The 18,523-nt window shown below is 44.1% G+C and overlaps 2 protein-coding genes across 4 annotated transcripts in view; one reads left to right on the plus strand and one right to left on the minus strand.

The window, feature by feature from the left end:
- The window catches only part of vat1 (vesicle amine transport 1), a 29,642-nt gene extending 17,806 nt beyond the window's left edge, over positions 1-11,836 (plus strand). Inside the window, exons 4-6 of the mRNA XM_029437619.1 lie at positions 1,163-1,252; positions 3,051-3,292; positions 6,393-11,836. Coding sequence (XP_029293479.1) covers positions 1,163-1,252; positions 3,051-3,292; positions 6,393-6,665 — 605 coding nt within the window. The 3' untranslated portion in view covers positions 6,666-11,836. The remainder of the gene's footprint in view (positions 1-1,162; positions 1,253-3,050; positions 3,293-6,392) is intronic.
- On the minus strand, positions 11,836-18,194 carry LOC115012150 (uncharacterized). 3 transcript variants are annotated; one of them, XM_029437600.1, is made up of 6 exons: positions 18,057-18,194; positions 16,880-17,063; positions 16,404-16,516; positions 13,529-16,292; positions 12,577-12,785; positions 11,836-12,478 (listed from the first exon to the last, which is right to left on the minus strand). In XM_029437600.1, the coding sequence occupies exons 4-6, from the start codon at positions 15,092-15,094 to the stop codon at positions 12,391-12,393; spliced, it is 1,863 nt and encodes a 620-aa protein (XP_029293460.1). In that variant the 5' UTR covers positions 15,095-16,292; positions 16,404-16,516; positions 16,880-17,063; positions 18,057-18,194; the 3' UTR covers positions 11,836-12,390. The 3 variants fall into 2 exon arrangements, with proteins under 3 accessions (XP_029293460.1, XP_029293461.1, XP_029293462.1); XM_029437602.1 differs by having other exon boundaries at positions 18,062-18,107.
- Positions 18,195-18,523: the final 329 nt, after the last annotated feature.

The following is an 18,523-nucleotide window of genomic DNA, read 5'->3' on the forward strand; positions in this document are numbered from 1 at the left end:
TCTGTCATGTTGATAAAGTGGCCCCCAGGCAAAGTTGAAGTTGAGTATCCCGGTTTACAGCCATGTGCATGTTTATCACTAAAATAGTTTCTTAAAGCAACAATTCCAGATCAATGTATTCCCACTGGCACAAAGCAATAGCTTACTGTGTGACTGCAGCAAGTGTTGAACAAACTGCAGACAGTCAGTGAGATGATATATTTTCATACTTCTTCTCACAACACAATTGTCAGCAGAGCTGGCTGCCATGTACACTAGACTGACAGCATGCAGGAAGTCATTGTTCCTACCAAGCAAACTCATTTCACTAAACAGTGACTGTTTGGATCCTCATCGCCATCAATAATGTATCCGCAGAGTTTTATGGACTCCAAAAAATGAAACAACATCCAGATCCTGTTTTTTTTCTTTCTTCCTTTCACCTACTGCTGTGTTCCTCGCAGGGTGGAGATTGTTATTATGCCCATTTCATAGTCTGCTCTCCAACCCGTCCCTGTTCTTTGTAGCATGGAGCGAGACAGACAGACATTACAGAGACGGATAGGAAGCGAGCGAGAGCTGACACTTTAGACAGAATGTATATAATTAGAAGCCTGGATCAATGTGCAGCCCTGCTTGCTACCTTTCCCTCTGTCTTTGCCTCTCTGTCAAGTCATCTGTGCTGTGGTCAAGGCAGAGTCCTGCTGTGAGCCTCCCTCGATCAATAGAACCGGGGTTTAACAGAGCAAGGAGGGGTAGCCCAATTTGAGGAGTCCCCTCTGGCACAAAGGAACATCATTAAGGCCGAGCCTACATGGCCAGACATTAATAAGCCACAGAGACATAGTTAGGTTGCCCTTCTTTAACATCTGTTCAGAGGTTGGTTTTTTATTCTCTCCACTTAGGAATGGAATGGACAATGACGGAGAGACATTTTATCCTTCTTGTCTTATCAGTGACAAGAATGAGAAAACATAAAACTCTCATCTCATCCTACTCTCCTCCTCTCCTCTCTTGGAATACGTATGGGTTCCTCTTCTTGTAAACATGGCACAACTTGGCTACACTTGCTACTCCAAGTGAACTCTGGCATGCGGAGGAGGCTGCTGAGGAGACTTGGCAAGCTGCTCCTGCTGAATTCACACCAGTGATAACTGTCCCCTTCTTCTCTCTCCTGCTCCAGGGATGGACATAATACTGGACCCTCTCGGAGGATCAGACACCCATAAGGCCTACAACCTGCTGAAGCCTATGGGGAAACTTATCACCTATGGTAAGTAGTAGAAATCAGTTCTGCTCAGTATGGAGCCATGGAACAGCTCTATTTGAATCCTCAGTGACACAACACAGCTTCTCCAGGAGTTAATGCAATAAGATTGGTTAAAATGGTCTATTTTGAAGAATGCTTGCCAATTTCACCAGTTTTCCCACACAAAATAATCAGAAACAGAACCACAGAGCCAAAGTCAAATATAAATGAAGCCTCCACCTCCGCAGGCAAACGTCCTGTAACTGTGTTCGAAAAGTCTTCTGCAGAGCTGGCCCACAGGCTGTGTTTATCTCTCCAACCAAGCTTCTCCACATTTTTAATTTTTAAAGTTACCAGAAGTTCTTATGTAACGCCTGATACCAAATATGTAGTTTCTTAAGCTTGTTGGCAGCGCTGCACATCCTGGTAGGAAGCACAACGTTTACCTTTTAAGTCAAGAAATACCCATGAACAGGGTATTCATAAACTTCTTACTGAAACTCATCTATATATTATGATATATTATGACTTTTTACAGCTTGTTTGTTATTTTTGAATATATATTAGGGATTATCCCAGTATAACAGTAAAAATGAAAACATTGATATCATGTTAATATGACATGTTAGTCCATGTGGTTCCCTTTCACTATCCATTAGCAGCTTCAAATTCAGTCATTTTGGACTGCTTGATTTTCATGAAAAGAGTGTTACTGTTAGGCAAATTAATAAGTACATGAAAAAGCAGTGGGTTTCCACACACACAGAATAAAGCTGCTTCCTGGTGGGCTGTGTGGCCTCTCTGTAGAGGTCCACGTCCTCAGTGTGCTGTGTGTCATCTGTGGGAAGGCCTTTACGCTTGCTGCTCTGTGGCGATGCCAATCTGGAACCAGCATGCATGCAGCAGTGGGCGGGGTCGGCATCCATGAAGAACAGGGCCTTGCCTTTGCATACTGCACAAAATCCCACTACCCAGCATGGTGCCCCCCACCATTGCCCATTCACCCTCTCTGGGTCCACCCCACCCTCCCGGTCCCTCCGTGCCGGTTGCTTCTCTTCCAGCTTATCAGAAGTATGCATGGTGGAACAATGGGCGTTCTATCCACACGAAACCTGGAATGTGTCTGAATGTAGCAGGCTGGGTAACTCTCTTCTCTCAGAGCAAGCTTTGTGTCCCCTGTTTCCCCCCCCCCCCCCCGAGAGAGACACAGACAGTGAGAGCCGAAGTGCTGAAGAGGTTTTCAGGGTGGAAGGTGTAGGTGAGAGTGTGAGAGAGGAAGGGCAAAGATATAAACCCGAACTCACCATCTGCCACATGATTAATCAGTCTCTTATTTTCATCAGTACTTGTTTGGCAGATAACACTGGACAAAATATAAAGAAACATCAACGAAGTCCAAGATTATGTCTTCATATTGCTTGTTTTTTCCAACAATAATTCATAGACATTCAAATTAAAATTGCATAAAACATAGAAAGTGGTAAATGCTCTCATTTGAAAAGCAGGAGCCAATAAATCCTTGGCCTCATTCCTTAATAAATGACTTAAAAGAGAAATCTGTTATCAAAATGCAGTCTCATTAGTAATTAAGTGATTGTTTCCATGCTAAAAGAGAGAAGTTGATGACCAGTTGAGGGAAAAGTGTGAGCAAAAGGGAGAAAATGGGAGTGGGGGCGGATAATTAGATAGAAACATTAACCAGACCTCCGAACAATTCATCATCAGTAAATCAATTATACACGGGGATTTAGAAGTGGAGAATACACTCGTAGACTTTCTCTCCCATGGAGTACAGATTGAGGTTCTTTCTCTTCTCTATCAGGTACGTCTAACATGCTCGCGGGCCAGAAGAAGAACCTTCTCGCCGTGGCCAAGAACTGGTACCATCAGTTCTCCATCCACACGCTCAGCCTGATCCAGGGGAACAAGTCGGTGTGCGGCTTCCACCTGGGCTACCTGGACGGAGAGATGGAGCTCATCACCCAGGCCATGAACATCATCCTGGATCTCTACAAGGATGGCAAAGTCAAGCCCCGCATTGACTCCACTTGGCACCTTGAGCAGGTTTGTGTCTTACTGTGGTTCTCTTTACACCTGGAATTAATCTCTATTATAATAACACATTGCGTATACCATGACGGAAGATATTATCCTTATCATGCAGTTTCCCAGCCACATGTCGATCAAAACATTTCTTGGACAGGGTTCGTACAATGTCTTGAAAGTTTCAAGGATAGGTATTCAAATATACTCCTTGAAAATGCTTGATTTTCAACATAATCTGGTATTTCATCTACACAATCACTCATGTGAGCCAGAAATCTTTTAATATTTGAAATGAAACAATCCCATCGTCACACATGACCACAACATACAATCAAAGTTAATATGAACAGCTGGTGAAAGAGACACATGCATTGATTGTTGTGGGTATAAAGGAATTCTGTAAACTTTATTTTTCACAATTGCATTAGGAACAGATGTGCCGATAAAGGCTTGGAGAGTCTGAACAGTTTTGGTTTGGGTACCTTGTTACGTGCTTGAATTGTACACTTGAAAAGCTGTACGACTCCTGTAAGCAGCCTTTGTCTGTGGGTTTCAGATTCATGTACGCCTGGTTGTTAGTGTGACTAAATGCATCCCTGTACATCTGAATGATTCATTGTGACACGGGTGCATTTACACCTGAACTACATCCATTTATACACCATGTGCTTACAACCCAGTCACCTAGAATTCATGTGAATGCCAGGTGGGTTGGTGTGTGCACGAGTTTTGCAGTGGGATCTGCAGGAGCAGGGTGTGGCTCTCAGATTCAATAAGGCTCAGCATTTAACAGGCGAAGTTTGTCCACGAGAAGCGCTGCGTCTCCTCGAGCACAACTCCCTCAGCCAGACACAGTCAGATTGTTTCTGACAAAAATTAACACTGCCAACAGATATGAATAGAGAGAGTGTGAAAAACACAGAGAGAAAAGGGGGAGTCGCTCTCAGAGGCTGACATCTTCTGTTGTCGGAGTCGGAGCTGGTCAGTATTTTGGCCCGTGTTACTTTGGCCAGAGAGAAACACCCGCTGTCTTTCTCCGCCATCTGACGCTCTTTCTCTGCTTCTCCATCTGCTCTTTATATTACACTATTTCTTTCTCTTTAGGTTATTGACTCTCTCTCTGTCTCTCTCCATCTCGCTGTATTCTCTCCCCCCTCCCTCCTCATAGTGTATCTTTTTGCTTTTTCTCTCTTGTTGCTATGGTGACATCCTTTAGTCAGCGTGTGCGTCTGTCTAGGGAGGGGCCCTGATGTATGAGAAGGAGTGTGCAAACACAGAGGAGAGAAGAAGGTATATTTCAGTCAGTCTTGAAGCGATCGGGTGTGGAGTTTCAGCATCAAAGACACACGGACTGTTGGTTATTAGTTAAGCAGATAAAACAATCGTTTATTACAAGCCGAGTACAAACGCCACGCCCTAACCCCGTCCATCACAGCCCTTCCTCCATCCTTCATCGTCGCCCTTCATGTTTGCTCCAATAATCAATAAACATGTTGGGACATTATTTAGAAATGAGCATTATCCCTACCTCTTGTGGTTTCTCGTGGTTACTTATCTATATATGCACCGATGTGTCTGCAGCCGCAAATAGCACACTCCAGTCCGAGATGCCTGGGAGCCGGAGAGGTCGACAGATCTTAGAGAGTGAAGGGTGGAAGAGGGTGGAGCTGCCGAAGGAGCCTCAGTGGCTCTCACTGTGACTTTCATTCAAATTGAAGATGATTCCTATAATTCCCGGACTTGCCCCTCCCTTTCAGTGTCGACGCAGGCGTGTTTCTCATCCGAAGAACACCAGTTGCTCCCTTCGTTCCCTCCTCCCCTCCACTTCGAACTCCCACCCTCCCCCCCCCCCCCCCCCCCCCACACCCTCCCCCCTCTCTCCCATGTGTCTGAATCATCAGGGCCACATTTGAGCAAGGCTTTAGGTTGCTAGGAGATGGCCCTGTTGCCGTGGCATTGGTCGTTAGGTGGTCTGCCTGCCTCGCACGAAGAGGGGGGTCGGAGGAAAGAGGGAGGGCCAAGCGATGGAGACGGGAAAAGACAGTGGACGGAGCTCGGTGGTCAAGACGAGGGTGGCTGGGATTCTCCAGATTGACAGTTGGTCGATCCATCATTGGACGGGGGTTTGACTGATCAGATGAATGTCTGTCCCCAAACGTAACATCATTGGTTAACTCCATTACCACCGTTTTAACGGGACAAGCACCGATCAAACAGCTTAAAATAACAAGTAAGAGTTTGCACACATCCAAACCAAAGAGGGCAGGTGCTGAGCCCAAAGTGAGCAGATCATAACATATACTAATAAATAATTAGCTTGCACGCTGCAGGGCTCCAATGTCCACTTATTTATAACACCTAGGTGAGCACAGGTGCTCTTCATCAGACTAGTCTGATCAGAAGAGTGGACATTGGAGCCCTGCAGAGTGCAAGCCCATTATTTATTTGCGTATCTTAAAACAACACTCATATTCTTAAGTTTGGCTGAAACTACATATGATCTGATTTACACAAGGTGGTGTAGTTTTAATGCATAAATCATGTTTACCTTCTTTAATCTTCTCCTTTTAATAATGAGCACTATCTATTCACAACAGTTTATTGATTTATTCATCTGTTGTGGCTCACAATGTCATCTTACTGAAATGATGACATAAGAATTCACATTACAGCCATCATTAAACTCCAGCACCTACTAGAATTGACCCCCAAACAAGAGCAGGATTGAACCAGGGTCAACATTACAGCGTCACGCCCCTTCTGACTTAAAATGCACAATGATGAGCACGTTTCAATGTATAGATGATAACATTTCATCACGTGTTGCTCAGTAGCTTTGGGATATTAAATTAAATGATTACTTTCTGTTTCATGTGTGTATTTCCTGCCTATTTATAATCAGAAAAAAATCTATCTGGTATGAAAACAGAAGCTTAGAGGCACAGAATGCGAGGAGGTTCGCTTTGCTGTGGATATGTGTTGGTGGAAGAGAAACTTGCTAATACTGCGTGCTCTCAATAGATTTTTCTCAATGACCGGTGTATTTAAACTCTCCTTGCCCTCCTTTCACACTCTTTAATCTCACCTTATGTAACTGTCCTTTCTATCCCTCCTCCAGGTGGGCGATGCCATGAGAAAGATGCAGGAGAGGAACAACATCGGCAAAGTGATCCTCACCACGGAGCCGATGCCCGAGGAGGAGAAGAAGGAGGAGCCCAAGAAGGAAGACAAGAAAGAGGACAAGAAGAAGGATGACAAGAAGAAGGACGACAAGAAGAAGGACGATGGCAAGAAGGAGGAGAAGAAGGACGACAAGAAGAAAGAGGAGCCCAAGAAGGAGGAGAAGAAGGAGGAAGAGAAGAAGGAAGAGCCCAGCAAGGAGGAGAAGTGAGCGGGAGGGATGGATAGTCAAGCAGACCAGCAGGGAGTTTGTGTCCTGGGAGCAGGGGGTGGGGTTGGGGGCGAAATGGAGATGAAGATGGAGATGGATGGGGTGGGAGGGTGGGGGCGGAGTGTAAGCAAGGATTGAAAAGAGTTAGAAGGGTAGATTGCAAAATTACCACACCACTGTCAATCCCCCCCCCCCCCCCCCCCCCTCAGCCTCACTACAATGGCAGTGATTACTCAGGTCTGGCTCCACCCGCCCCTCCCCTCGTGTTTTCTTGCCTTTATCTCTAAAAAATAAAAATAAAAGTCCAAACACTTGTTCCACCTTGTAAGCTCCAAAGAAAGAGCTCACAAGATCGAGAAAGTAGACGCAACACTCGAAAGATGTTTCCTATTGGGAAAGACGGAGACAAGAGAGCCGTGGAGGATTGTGGGTATGGTCCAGGCCTGGGGCAAATTACTGTTTCCTTGACAACTGTAATCCCTGCTCGCACTCCGGCCCCGCCCTCGACCCCCATGCCCCTCCGCACCTCAACTCCCACTGTGCTAAATTGTTCTGCTCTGACTTCCACCTGCCACCTCCTCTCTTCCCCTCACTGTGCTGAGTCCTCCCCCACCTCCCACACCACCACCATCACCATCTCCACCACCACCACCACCGCCCCCACCCCCAACCCATCCACGGGCCGGACCCACAGACAGGCACAAAGACAGGCAGATAAACGGAGAACCACACCCACCCACACGTTCCTATCTTCGTGTCCAATGCTTAGTTATGTCACTGAGAGTGAGTCAGAGATGCCTGTGATTGGCTGATGCACCCAGGCTCCCCTGGAGATATTTGCAACATGGTTTTGATCATCATGTTTGATTGCTCAGAGAATGGTGTTAATGTTGCCAGGCCTAGCATTGGTTATCGTTCCTGATAATTCTTCCAGTCTGTATGACCTTAGCTTTGATATATCTTGTATCTTCATCAGTGGAGAGGGAGACAGATCCATAATGCATGCGTTCCCACCTAAGTGAAGTTTAATATAGTGAGTTCTGCAGTTCTGTACTTGCCTGAATATAAATTTCCCTCATAATGAGCCTTTCTGTGCAGCGTTGAATAGGGAGGCAGAAAATCATTGCTCAGCTTCCTTCTCCTTAGTTACAGATTTTTCTAGCTGACCAACTGTTGGCAAGAAGTGCACAGTGCCAATTAAGAGAGAATTTGTTTCTGTTTAAACAAGCCACAAATACACACACAGACATACACACAGTGAATGTGATGAAAGGGGCACTGTCATGCTGAGATAGTGAAGCGTTTGAAATGAGCAAGTTATGAAGGTGAATATCGGTCCTCTTTCCCTCGGGATCAGGCTTTCTTCCTCCCTGATCCTCCTCGAGGCATTCCATGGCATTCTGCTCCTTTCACAGCGACCGCTCGCCTGTCGATCACCCTGACCTGAGAGAGGAGAATTCAATTCAAGCTGGCGTCCATACTTCGCCTCCTCTGCTTGTCTCTACTCTCTCTCTCTCTCTCTCTCTCCCTCCTCTTTCCATTTCCCTCTCTATGGTCGGCATAGCAACAGGCGTCAGGCTCGTCAGAGAAGGCACTGTGGTCTGTTTCTCTCTGACTCCCTCTCCCCGTGTCTCTCTTTTCTGCCTCCCTAACTCTATATTTGCCAACAGTCGGTGCTCTAGACCAGTATTCAAACAGGTGTAAAATGTATTAAGGATTTCAGATGATAAAATGAAGAGTTGGAGCAGTTTTGTTCAAGGTTGTTAGCTTTGCACTCCAAAACAGTTTGTTCAAAAACCAGTGAAATTAAAATCGTAGTATTGACAATGTGTGCAATTAGTAGCGTGCTGGCAAAAACAGTGCACCGCTCCCCCTAATGGCCAGTATGCATCTTGTCTCACTGGTGTAATGTCATTAAAGTAAATCCTTCACATTTCATCTTAAATCCCACTGGGTGGACTCTAAATCTTTCATGTAGGAGGATATCAACTTTAAACCTTAGACATGTATCTACCTGTCTGCCTGCCTGTCTGTCTGTGAGCCCGGCCTCAGTGTATGAGACTCAGATGGTGACTAGTGACTTTGTAAAAAACACAAAACAAAAAAGAAAAGAAAAAAAGTTGTTGTGTTAGCATGAGTGGCCTCCCTCATGTGATGTGTGTGGTGTGCCATTGTGTGTGAAGATGTGTGTGTGTCCTCAGGTCGTTTGTCAGGTTTTAAAAGCACCCACCTTACCCCTGCCACATTTCCCCCTCACACTACTCCGCTACAGTATTATGTAGCTCCAACCCTCCCTATTCACTCTGTCTCTCCCTCCTGTCTGATAAGAGGCCTGTGTTATGAGGACAGTTGGTATTAGTATTTTTGCACTCTGCTCGCTGATCTTAATGCACTTACAGGCATGGCAGTCGCACTCCAGTCCCACGCAGGCTTTGATTCTGCTCCAGGTTTGCAGCCTGTTTCCCATCATCCACTCCCAGTGTATCTGCTGAAGCTCACTGAAAGCACAGGTGGCACACACACACACACACACACACACACACACACACACACACACACACATTGAAACAGACATATAGGTCCCCTCATTTTCAGCCTGCTAGTCCCTGCCCTGGCCAACTTGGTGGCAGCTAAAATCAAAACATTCATCCATCCTTGATTGTGGGAAGTAAAATGTGGAGAGCAGGGCGGGGTGAACTGGGCTGGAGTGCGACTGCCACGCCGGTGTGGGGAGTGACTGTCCTGTCAGCCTCTGGTTAGTGTTCTGTTCTAATCTGCTGGGCTCCCTTTGTGAACCTGTGGACGGTGCTTCTGTTCCGAGTGCCATGTGAGAAACAAACGCTTCAGTAAAAAAAAAAGAAAAAAAGGATGTTTTACTTAATATGTTATTTTAATTTACCTTTATATTTCCGTTTGTTTGTCTGTTTTGTTATCCAAGGGTTTAAAGTTCAAAGCTCATACTCTTCTGTGGGGACCTGCCAACCTGCACTCCTTTTAAATGTGATGAAGTCTTTCTGTTGGTCCGAACCATGTGTGCCAAATTGTATGTATATTCCTCTGTCAATGCTTTGAATATTAACAGTGCATAAAAAATATGAAGAAAATTCTGTTTTTTGGATGCATTTCCGTCTACCTTCAAGAAAAGTGAAATTAGAAAAAGAGTCGTCACAGTGTGTCAGATTTGTATCCCGAATGCTCACGGGGACAGAATTTTTGCTGCAATTTACAAAAGGTTTAACACAATTTGTAGTTTTGGATTGGTTGCAGTCTTGCTCAAGTGTAGGCCTGCACTGTGCCTCTCGCCTTGCACACAGCTTACCTCAATCCGAGGCGCCTCCCTCCGTATTTATATCCTTTTCACTGTGTTTTACCAGCTCTCACATCATTTCGACCACAACAGGTTGAAGCGTTTACAACCATAAAATTAGTATCACAGTGAAAAGGGACTGGATGTGGTGCATTTAAGGTTCAAAACTCCACCAAAACACATATAGATTCACAGAAATCTGCAAATTTCCTCTAAATCCAAAACTCCAGAGTATTCCTCTCTATGGATTTCTATTTCTTTTACTTTGTTTCCAAATGGCTTGTTTAGCAAGCGAGGGAGCATATGTTTTCACACAGTTGTGCAGGGATGACAGCTGCACAAAAACCCAGCTTATTGTCTGATCATAGCTCAGCTCTGGCCTGCCCCAGACACAACATTTCCGCTTTACAGCTGATCTCAGTTCACTCCTCTTTTCCTGTGCTGCATCTGCAGAGCCTCTTGGCCGGTGCAACAGTCACAGTCCAAAATTCCTCTCCATATCACGCCCCCTCTTCTCTCCCTACACAATCACAGCAAATAAAACATTAGTTTGACATCTGGAATTTGAAATTGCATGCATTCATCGGCATGTGGAAAACCGATTATAATGTCTTTCTTTCTTTCAATATTTTCCCCTTGGTTCTTTTGAGCTAAGATGCCTTTGAGATGAACTCAATCAGTTGGGCGGGGGTGGCCTGCTGCCTGAAGCTGCAGTGTAAAGTCATCTTGAAATGCTTTCACAGTCATTCCAGACACTTATGCAAGAATGCTTAGCAACTCAAGAGATGCACAGGAGAAAAACAAAGTTTAAAAAGTGGTCATTTTCTGCACATTTGCAAATTTAGATTTGATATTACTAATTAATACACTAAGACAATGAGTGTAGTATTTCCAATAGCTACTCTTCTGTCTGTCTTGGCTTGTATAGCTGAAGAGCCTCACTTGCACCCACCGTTCAGCTTTGAGGTGACTTTCCTTCTGTTTTTAATTTGGTTTCTCAGGTCATTCCAAACAGCAGTTTTCTTCATGTAAGAAACCACTTCATTTTGCATTAACTAACACACACATCATTCTATTTCACTGAGTTCACTGCACAAACAGTCTCACCATCCATGTTCCATGTAAGCTTTAGTATTCCAAGTCAAAAGGTAAGCCTCTGTCAGTGGCTTATTTCCAAATTCAGAGCCACTCTGTTCACTCATCCAGCCTGAGAACCTGAACAACCATCCATCACAGCACCATTGCAGAGTTGCTACAGACGTACAGCCTGGCTGGGCTTGTCATGTACAGTACTAGGATGCATATTTAGAAAAACAGAAAACAAGGCATGTGTTTATGTACAGCTCACCGTCTGTTTCCACCATAGTTTAGTATTCATTTAGTGGCATGGTGTGAGGGAAGATAATGCCCTTCCAGTCGTACCAAGTTGCTAACTGAAGCCAATACACTGCCCCGACTCCGTCCTCACCTTTAGCACCGTCACTGTCATTGCCAGCTGCTCCAGTCATGAGACACCTTAACCTATCTCTGGGAATGTTTCAGAAACTCTCTTCACATCACAACCCACTACACACCACCTGTTAGAAGTCAGTCACCACTGATCATTTTCTACAAGGCATACCCAACAGGTTGATTTCCAAGCTAGTTCTCCTTCCTTGTGTTGTTTTTTTTTCCTGGTTGCAAACACTCTCAACTTTGTTTTTTAAACCCTTTGAATTGATGCTGCTTCTGTGCTTGACTCTGGGTTTACTGCGTGGTGCCATGTTGTCCACATGGCCTCTAGAGCTTGTAACGCTTCAGTGTGTAATGTTACCATATGCCTTACATGTTTTCCAGGACTAATAAAAAAAAGCATAACAAAAATGTCAGGAGATGTGCTTTTTTATTTATGTGCCCATTCTGAAAAAAGAGACACAAACACAGATCTTTACAAAATAACTATTCAACAAATGTCCTCCTGTTTTTCCTGGTTCTTTAAATTACACAGGAAAGTACAAAATAATAATAATACATTTTATATATAAGCGCACTTTTCATTTGCGTAAACAAAACTGTGCAAATGTATATCTATATGGTACCATGCACACTATACAAAATAGTATGCAATTCTTTTTTACAATATAAAGCTGAGACAGTGATACAACGTTCAGGAACGCTAAGTGAAACAATGGGTGGTTGGTCACATTTGTCATTTACACTCAGTTTGTAAAAATATACCTTGAATCATCTATCTTGAAAAAAGCTACTGCGAGGAAGGTTATAACATTTAAAAATCCAAAATGGCTGCAATGAGAGCTATAAACCTATTATCTTAAAAATATGTCAATCTCTATATACATTATTAGACATCATGAACTTGCAAATATAGTGCAAAATGATATAACAGCTTAAGAAGTCCTCCTCAGATTGCTTTTGTTCTTAAGACTTGGCTGGTGGCTCCTCAATCCCGTTGGAGGTCAAGACCTCAGACAAGTGAGTCAAGTACAAAGAATCTGGGTAACCGTTCCTGTGAGAGACAAAACGAAGACTGTTCAGCTCAGATACATGGACTAGTGTGACCTTTAACTCTACAGCTCTGCAGACATTCGCACTGGTCCCACTCACCCTGATTTGCCTCCATGTAGGGTGGTCTTGTGTGGGATGCAGTTCCAGGTGACCCTGGCCCCTGTGTCTGTGTCCCTCACAGTGAAGGTGAGTCCCTGATTAAATGCTTTTTTCAGCCTGTGCACCAACTTCCTCGTCTTCGCGCTGTCGGGAAGGTAGGCTTCAAAAGTACCTCCTTGAAATGGTTCTCCTGGAGAAGGGTGATCCTCCTGGTGAGACAGAAAGCAAAGATCCCACTCGTAAACAAAGTCTCAAAGATATTACTACGCATAAGCTGAAGGCAAAGTCTTGTTATTAGAGCTCCTTCAGCACACACCGTTCACAAGAAGCTCCTACAGAACAGTAACTTCCTATGCACAATGTCACAGTGGATTGTGCAGTACTCTATAAAGCAGAGGTTTTTAAAGTGGGACGCGGGTCTCCAAACAGTTTCAGGGGAGGCTCAGTGAATCAAAGGGAAATATTCTTACAAAAAAAAGATCACATTAAAAAGAAAGCCTAAATGTGTTAAAGAGATAGTTCAGAGTTTGGGAGGTGGCATCCAGGTATTGAGCAAAACTAAGCAATTAAACTAAGGCTGGGTGAGAGGGCGTCTTTTTCCAAGCTTTGTCTGAAGCCTACATTCTCAGACTTCTAAAAAAACCAGCTATAAATCATAGTAGTTAAGCTAAATGCTTGTTGACATTGTGTAGAAGTCAACTACAACACTACAACACTACAACAAAAAGTACCTCTACATGAATTATTTGTAAAAAAAAGAGGCCTTGTACAGAATAAAACAATTTTCTGTAAAGTGATATCGGGTAAACATTAGAAAAGCATGTACAATATGTACAATAACAATATAAATAGTTTTCTCTTCTCAAAATGAAAGATTAATAGGCACTCCAGCACATTCTGCGTAAGGCTTCTCTCAGTTATCAGTGAGAATATGTTGAAATAAGCCACTCACCCCTTGGATACCATCAGGAATGCAGTAAATGATCTTGATCGCAGAGTCTTCTGTGTAACCGGACAGGCGACTGACGTGTATTTTGGAGTAGGTCATCTTGCCGTGGATGACCTGTGGTGTCTCATGGCAAACTCTGCAGTGGACATGTACGGTGTCCAGGCACTTTGAGCACATGGCAGCCCCACACTTAGTTTTCATTGTCAACATCTCACTCTCACCACACACACAGATGCACCCTTTCAGATCTGACCTGGAATCCCCTGGGGTGATCTCTGTTTGTTGTTGCTTCATACTGTGCTGAGTAGAATTTATAGTTCTCACTTTCTTGTGAAGGTCTTTATCATTAGGGGTTGTTGTTGACCCGACTTCATTCACATGTCTCGCACTATCATCATTTACCGTTTTAGAGTTGTTGACAAATCTCTCAGTCTTCTGTCCATCCATCTCCACTGTACCTACAATTTCCACTTTCTCTTTAATGACAGGGTCTTTCCTCACCAACGGTTGACTAATAGCTCCATTCACCAGCTCTGTCAAGTCACTTCTCTGGTTCGTTCTCCTTTCCTGACTTCTATCAGTCCCATCGGCTTTCCTTGTTTTGCTATCGAGCTTCACCTGACAATTACTATAATGCAAACTGGTACTTTGGACATCATTCATTTGTAAAAATGTGGATGGATTACGATCAGAGGTAGAGGGGCCAGAGAAGTCATGCTGTTTAGGTATTTGGGCCGAATCTCCAGGAAATACCTCCTGCAGTAACATACCTACCTGAGAACACAACGCTCCTGGGCCTAAAATAAACAAGTTCTTTTTAACAATCTGCATGCTAACCTTCTTGAACAAGCTACGCACCTCAGCACAACAAGCCTGTAAGGTTTCATCTGCTGTGTCAGTGATACCGAGGTCTGACAGGCACAGCGCCTGCACAGAGAAGTCTACACTAACCGAATCAACCAGCTTCTGTAAACCTAGCCGACATGAACTCACTATGGATGAGTTTGCCCCTCTTAAGGTGACAGTCAGACTACCATCGCCCTGTGAGTAGTTCTCTTTCATGTAGACATCAGAAATCAGGTCTTCCACTCGGCTGTTGTATGCTTCTTTAATGTACTTCCACATCACACTGGAAACTGTAATCTCTGCATTACAGACTTCCCGCTTGTCCCTCCCTGTTTGGTTACTGAAGCTAGAGGACCTGCCTCTGGCTCTGACTGTGGATTTGCCGGAGTCGTCTTGACTCTTCTGACTCATAACTTGCGCCTTCTGCAGAGGCGTTCCTGAGAAACTACTGGCTCGCTTCAAGGTGGATCCAGACCGAGCAGGAGAAAGTGGAGTACTTCCTGAAAAGCTGTATTGAGTTGTGTGAAGGGGGGATGTTAAACTCTTGGGTCGAGTATCAATTGAATGTGAGTTGGAGGAGGTTTTATGCTGCATGGAAGCAGTTGATGCCAAAGCATCTTCACTCTTAAACAAGATGTCCCCTCCAGTGTTTTGGGCTAATGCTCTGGAGACACTTTGACCAGAAATCCCTGCTGTTTCTGACAGTACATCATGCCCTAACATTGGCCCAAGTCGTGTTTGTCTATTGGGAGATGAGAGCCCTCGTAAGGTGAAAGTCAGTGGGTCGACTGCCTAATGCAGAAAGCCCTGAGTCCTTAAAGCGAGCAGCTAGTTTATACCTTGTGGCTCCTTCAGCTCTCTTCGCATCCTCTTCTGACCTTATCAGCTGATCTATCCTATCCTCCAGAGAATCTACAGTGGAGGACATGTCGAGGGGGACTCTCTGCTCATCAGCATGAGTTGATGAACCTGAATCATATGGAGAAGATCTAAGAAGACTGGATACATCCTCTTTTTTACCCCTCACTTCGCTGGAGTCCAGAAGAAACAGTTTGGCCTCAGAAATGTCACTACTGCTCCCAATAATGTAAATATTTTGGTCATCTTCATTCAGAAGAAGCTCAGGAAATCTGACACTTAAGTGCTCCATTGCCTTTTGCAGACCGTCCTTGAGGGACAGGATATTCTTGGGGAGCTGGCCTCGACGGACCTTGCTCTCATTGTCCTGGTGAAGCCTACTTATTGCCTTTCTTGCTAACTTCAGGCGCTCCTGACCTTGACCACCCTCCCCTACTCTTGTTGCAACCTGCAAAAACAGAGTAGTAAACCCCTCAATTGTCAAATCCACCACATCAACACCATACTGACTAAGGATATGCTGGTATTCCTTCTGGCAGTGTTTCTGAAGATACCGGAACATGTCGGCATCCACAATTATTGAGAAGTCCTCCTCTGATGCAGTAGGATGCACAGGAAGCTGCAGAGCTGCACCCTCTGTCTGGCCTTTATCTTCCCGGCCAGAACCACCAGGTGTCAGGTCTCTAATTGAGCTGGAGTTGTACTCATCAGAAGGCCTGCCAATGTGAACTTTCTCTTGTTGTTCTCTTTGCTTATAAGATGTCCTGCTCTGATCCTCTGACTCCTGAGTATGAGGCTTCTGTGCTATCTGGACTGACCTGGAGCCACTGGTGGCAGGTTGACCTGAGTCTTTTATTCCTGCTGATTGTGGGCCTTCAGGATGGCCAAATAGTTGTGCCAAAGCTGCCTGAACTTTGGAATAGGCGCCATGCAATGTGCACAATTCCTCAGTAGCATCGTAGTTCATCTGGACATCAGGGTGGCTCTTTTGAAGGCTCGTCAGGACCATTATTCCCCCAGGAAGCAGTCTGAGGTTGATAGTTGCAGATAAACTTATGATGACCTAAGATGATGGAAGAAGAGAGACAACAAACACTCTTGGATTTTACTCTACATTCAGTATTTGTTGACATATTTTCCAAAATTCAACTTATTATTGTTATACTTGTTATACCTTGTCTGTGTCCAGGCTTTCACGGTGCTCAGTAACAACAACAACATCAACGTCATACTTCTTCTCATCCACTTCCAGAATGTGCCTGCAATGCTGAATTACTTTCTGTGCCACTGTGTGAGAGGGATAATCAGCTGGAAATCAATCTCAGTCTGCGAAGCATCCTGACTAAGCGCTTTACCATTGGCTTCTCCATTGACTTGCATGTCAACATTTCAGCTTAGTGTAAATCACTGATCACAATAGTGAAACTAACGCTTTGCAAATTACTGCAACTACATTTTGCAAACTTTAGAGTAAAAGTTAATGAAGCATTTGCGGTTGTAATATGAGACCTGAGTGGTAATGTAGAAAATATAATTAATAGTATTCTCACACAAACATGTCTCTGTACTGGAATCAATTATGCATTCAGAAGAAGCCCCCTCCCCTTCACTTCATATGCACAGACATGCACACACCCTGACCCTACTGACCTCCACTGTCCTCAAAGGTGATGAGGGCAGAGACGGGCGTTGCCTTGACAATAGTGACAGAGTTTATTTCCCCTCCTCCATTCCTGGCTCTCATGAAGTGGATGCAAAGCTTGTCTTTCAGCCTGTTATCCTCAATGTCTGTGGGAAGACCACTCACCCTCACAGTCTTGCCCGGCTCTGCCATCTGCTGGGAGAAACACAATTACTGCTGTGAAGATAAGTGGCTGCAAGACAGCAACACAAAGCTGCCGGGAATCTGCAGAAGAGGTGAGCGTCAACATCAACAGGATGATGACAAGAAGCTTTAACAAAACACCTCTTCATGAAGTTGTTAATGTGAAACTATCAGCCAACCATTCACAAACCCCGCCCTTGCGAATAGGGAGGGAGATAAATGTGGTAATAAAACCCCCTCTATGGGGGTTACTAGGACACTACATCAACATAACTTGAAAACGTCCATTTCAGGTGCCTTCACCAATGAGACTTTTGTTGAAATTCTCAGCGAATAATTGTGAATCACAAAAACATCAAGGTTTCTTCTCCAATTCCTCTAAAGCTGGTTCTTTAAAACATTGACATAAGCTATGGTACATTATATTTGATTATCTTTCTACCATAACTGTTGAGATATTTGCTCTATATTGTGTGTGTAAAAACGTTTTTAGTTCAAATCCCCTCGTGCAATAAATGTGAAAATGTTAAATAATATTTGCAAATTGTGACAGATGATAAAGTTAACGCCCCTTCTTCCTCATTCCCACCTACAGTTAGCGGCTGTTGTGTTGGCAACGTTTGACATATTGACAAAGAATAAACTGCTCCAAACAGCATTTATTTATTTATTAACTATGTGTTGCTTTTCACAGACACAATACATATTTGTAATTGTAAAGTTACGATCATATCACGTTGAAATCTAAACTATTTTGGTCAAATTTGCAGCCATTTCGCGAAAATAAGGGCACATTATTGAGTGTTTATTGCTACAGGAAGTCAGAAAAGATATGTAGAAGCGAGCAGGAAAGCCACATTGCAGAGCCGAGAGTCAAGGAAGTGGGAAAATCACACAAAGCTGCCGATCGCAGTATCGGAACATCTTCAGCTTGCACCCGACGCTTTAACTCCATGTCACACATGATCTCGGATATCTTTCAGATTTGTAACGATTACTGACCTTACATATGTTTCACGGCGGTTTCTCGCTACCTTTCAAAGGCCGTCACACTTTACAAGCCATGCAGCAAAAGTGAAACTACACACTAAAGTGTGATTTGTCATGTCCGCGCGAGGGGGCGATCAAGTGCTGTTTTACTGCGCATAACAAATACATTCACTTGTGCGTGTGTGTGTGTGTGCGCGTGTGTGTGTATAGTGCTTTTATGAGTGTTCAAAGTTCAAACTCATGTTACAATGTTGAGGTCATCTCAAAACCCCTCAGATTTATGTTGTGACCCCTTGAAGGGCATTTAAATTGTGAATCACTGGGTTGAATTACCGAACTGTATATAAAGTAGTAAAAGCTAGCCACAACAGCTGCAAACATAAGATGCTACTTACACATTGTTGCATCAGTAATAATAATCCCATGTATAATAATATATGAGTCATACTTGTACTTAAGTGGGGTTTTGAATGCAGTAC

Source organism: Cottoperca gobio, chromosome 8, assembly GCF_900634415.1.
Source record: "Cottoperca gobio chromosome 8, fCotGob3.1, whole genome shotgun sequence".
In the NCBI taxonomy this organism is placed as follows: domain Eukaryota; kingdom Metazoa; phylum Chordata; class Actinopteri; order Perciformes; family Bovichtidae; genus Cottoperca; species Cottoperca gobio.